The sequence below is a fragment of the Hylobates moloch genome, unplaced genomic scaffold, assembly GCF_009828535.3.
Source record: "Hylobates moloch isolate HMO894 unplaced genomic scaffold, HMol_V3 SCAFFOLD_10, whole genome shotgun sequence".
Classification (NCBI taxonomy): domain Eukaryota; kingdom Metazoa; phylum Chordata; class Mammalia; order Primates; family Hylobatidae; genus Hylobates; species Hylobates moloch.
This window is the reverse complement of record NW_026652285.1, coordinates 76,755,820-76,759,227: the sequence shown is the minus strand read 5'-3', so window position 1 is coordinate 76,759,227 and position 3,408 is coordinate 76,755,820. Positions and strand designations below refer to the sequence as shown.

Sequence of the window (3,408 nt, the reverse complement as noted above, 5' to 3'; positions counted from 1 at the left end):
TGAACTTAATATAGGTCATAAATTGCTTTTTCGAATGCCTTTTGCCTTTATTATTTTCTGAAGATTGGAGAGTGATTATTTTTTGCTCAGGCTTCCAAAGAGATTTTCAACATTTATCCATGATAGGATGTTTTAACACCAGGAGCATGTTTTATTTCTATAGTTATATATTTTTAAACAAAAATCTAATAGCAAAAGAGAAAATATTTCTTTTTTGAGACGAAGTCTCGCTCTGTCGCCCAGGCTGGAGTGCAGTGGCGAGATCTCGGCTTGCTGCAACCTCCACCTTTCCCATTCAAGCAATTCTTCTGCCTCAGCCTCCCAAGTAGCTGGGACTACACATCCACACCACCACACCTGTCTAATTTTTGTATTTTTAGTAGAGACGGGGTTTTGCCATATTGGCCAGGCTGGTCTCGAACTCCTGACCTCAGGTGACCCACCTGCCTTGGCCTCCCAAAGTGCTGGGATTATAGGCATGAGCCACTGTGCCTGGCCCAAAAATATTTCTACCAGATGGTTTTGAATGCCACATGGCAAATTTGTTTTCACATGGTAATTTTATCTTTCTGAATTTTATGTCAGCAGCAACATTGAATATTAACTCATGTACTATAAATCAGTATTCATTTTCCATCAGAAAAGTTTTTCCTACACAGTATGTTTTTGACAGCAGCCTTTACATCCTTGTTTCGCAGACTATAGATGACAGGATTGAGCATGGGAGTCATCACTCCATAGAAGAGGGAGATGACGGCCTCAATGATGTGTTCATTACCTGAATCAACAGAGGCTTTAGACTCAGGCTTTGCATATGTGAAGAAGATGGTTCCATAGAATATAATCACCACTGTCAGGCGGGCTGAGCAGGTGGAGAAGGCCTTATGTTTTCCTTCAGTGGAAGGAATCCTCAGAATAGTGGCAACAATAAATATGTAAGAGATGGAAATTACTAACAATGGAATAACCGGAACAATCAGATTCGACCCTGTCATACTAATCACATTGATTGAAATATCAGCACAGGCCAGTTTCAAGATAGCCAGAATTTCACAGACAAAATGGTTAATGACATTATTAGCACAGAATGGTAACTGCATTGCAAGAGCTGTCTGCACTACTGAGTCCACAAGCCCAGTGACCCAGGACCCAGCTGCCATGGCCACATAGGCACCCTTGCTCATGATGACAGGGTATCTCAGTGGGTAGCAGATGGCCACATAGCGGTAAGTGCCATCATGCCTAACAGCATGCACTCTGTGGCCCCCATGGCAAAAGAAAGAAACATTTGCACCATACACCCAGAGAAGGAAACCCTTTTCTTTACTGCCAGAAAGCTGGCAAGAATTAGTGGGACAGAGGAACTTGTGTAGCAAACGTCGAGGAAGGAAAGATTACAGAAGGAGAAATACATGGGGGTGTGCAGGTGAGAATCATAGATGATAACTGAGATAAGGACTCCATTTCCAAGCAGGATCATCAGGTACATCCACAAAATTAGAACGAAGAAAATTGTCTGGAGCTTTGGGTGGGCAGAAAGCCCTATCAGGACAAATTCTGTCAACGTGGAATCATTGCTCCTTTCCATATTACATATACCGTTCTCCAACAGAACTCTGTGAATGATAGAACAGGAATATGTTAATACAGTGTCTGTGAGAGCTACTTTTAAGAATCATATTCTGTATTATTGCAGTTCTGTATTTGGATGCAACAATATAAGTTTGGGGAAAATTTCTTCCTGTAAAACCCAGGCCACTAGAGTAGGAATCCTAACCTGACTGTCTCAGAGTTAAGAGAGAACACATGATTATAGGACCTTTGGATCCCAATCCACTTTATTGCTATTTCCACAAGTTCTGCCTCTTAACCCATTGGCTGCAAATCAGTGTCCAACAGCCTGGATTCAGCAGGCAGGTGTGCTTTGTTTGGCAGTGATTGTCTGCACTGTTTTTAAATTTGAAATACAGATCAACATTCTAATCAACAGATATGGTATAAAAATCTGTGCCTTCAGCTTGTCTTTGAATAAATTAGAATATTTGAAAACATTAGACCTGTTTCTGTTGGAGCTTAGTTATATTAATAACTGGCCCATTGGATCCAACCCATGTCCCTCCATTCTACCAGACTACTCTCCTCACTCTTTTGTCACTGGAGGTGAATATAAGTTATCAACTAACATGTTACTCTCCTGTTATTCTCAATTGTTGGTCTCAATTTTTTATATTACCTGGCATGATCTTATATGGATTTGGAATCTTGACCCATGGCTGCAGGGCCAGCTTATCCATTAGGCATAGTACTCCCACCATATTGTGAAAAACCAAGGAAAATGTTTTGATTTCTTTTAAAATATGAAGAAAAAAGTTAACTTTAAAGTTTTAATATATACTATATTTGCTTTTATAACAATGCAGAAGTAAAATATAACTTTTAAATCTTTATGGAAATAAGGCCCCACAAAGGCAAAAAAAAAAAGTGCTTAGGGCCCATCAAAATCATAATGTGGCCTTGTGTGGTTGAGCATCTTTTGAAAACTCAGTCTGGTCTACTGGTGGTATAGTAGTGGTTATGTATCTGCATATAACCTCTTTGAGGAGAGTAACCACGTTGAGAAAAGGAACATACCTTCGCATTCCTTCGATATCTTTTTTCAGTATAATGAGGAAGTATGCATTCAAAGAAATGATTTTCTAAAAATTGAATAAATTAAAATTTACAAAGCCAATTTCATCACTGGCTTTGATTAAAATATGTAATTGTGTTTATTGTAGCCTCTACCTAATTTATTTTCACTCATGCAACAACTAAAGAATCAATTGTGATAATAATGCTTTTATTCAAAATATATACATTGAACTGAACAAATGATGTCTATCCATTAATTATTGAAAAATAAAATTTATACAGAAGTGTAATATATAAAACAATAAAAAGGAAAATTTCTCCAGTTGAAGTTACACTGGTGTACAGGGGAGAAGAAAACACCATTCTTTACTTGTTTATTCACTCTTACTCCCTCAGTTAAGTTTAAGAGGATTCCAGGGAGCATAGTTTTAAAATCATCAATGCAATACATAAAATCCTTTAATCAACAGCAACAATAATAAAGCAGTAATTTATGTATTGATTATGCCAGATACATTTCTAATTTTTTTGTTTGTAATAACCCAAGGTAATGGGAATATTATAATTGGAGATAAGAATTATCCTTTCTTAAACATTTGGTAAACATCAGTAAATTATGGTATGAATAGACTTAAGGAAAAAAGTAGTAATTATTTCTTTTTTTCTTTTTTCTTTTTTATTATTATTATACTTTAAGTTTTAGGGTACATGTGCACAATGTGCAGATTTGTTACATATGTATCCATGTGCCATGTTGGTGTGCTGCACCCATTAACT

At 37.1% G+C, this 3,408-nt stretch overlaps 1 protein-coding gene across 1 annotated transcript; it reads right to left on the bottom strand.

The window, feature by feature from the left end:
* Positions 1 to 626: 626 nt before the first annotated feature.
* LOC116474314 (olfactory receptor 13C8) lies at positions 627 to 1,588 on the bottom strand. The gene is given in 2 exon segments (XM_032162725.1): positions 627 to 1,228; positions 1,231 to 1,588. Coding segments are annotated over 2 exon segments (960 nt in total).
* Between the last annotated feature and the right edge of the window lie 1,820 nt (positions 1,589 to 3,408).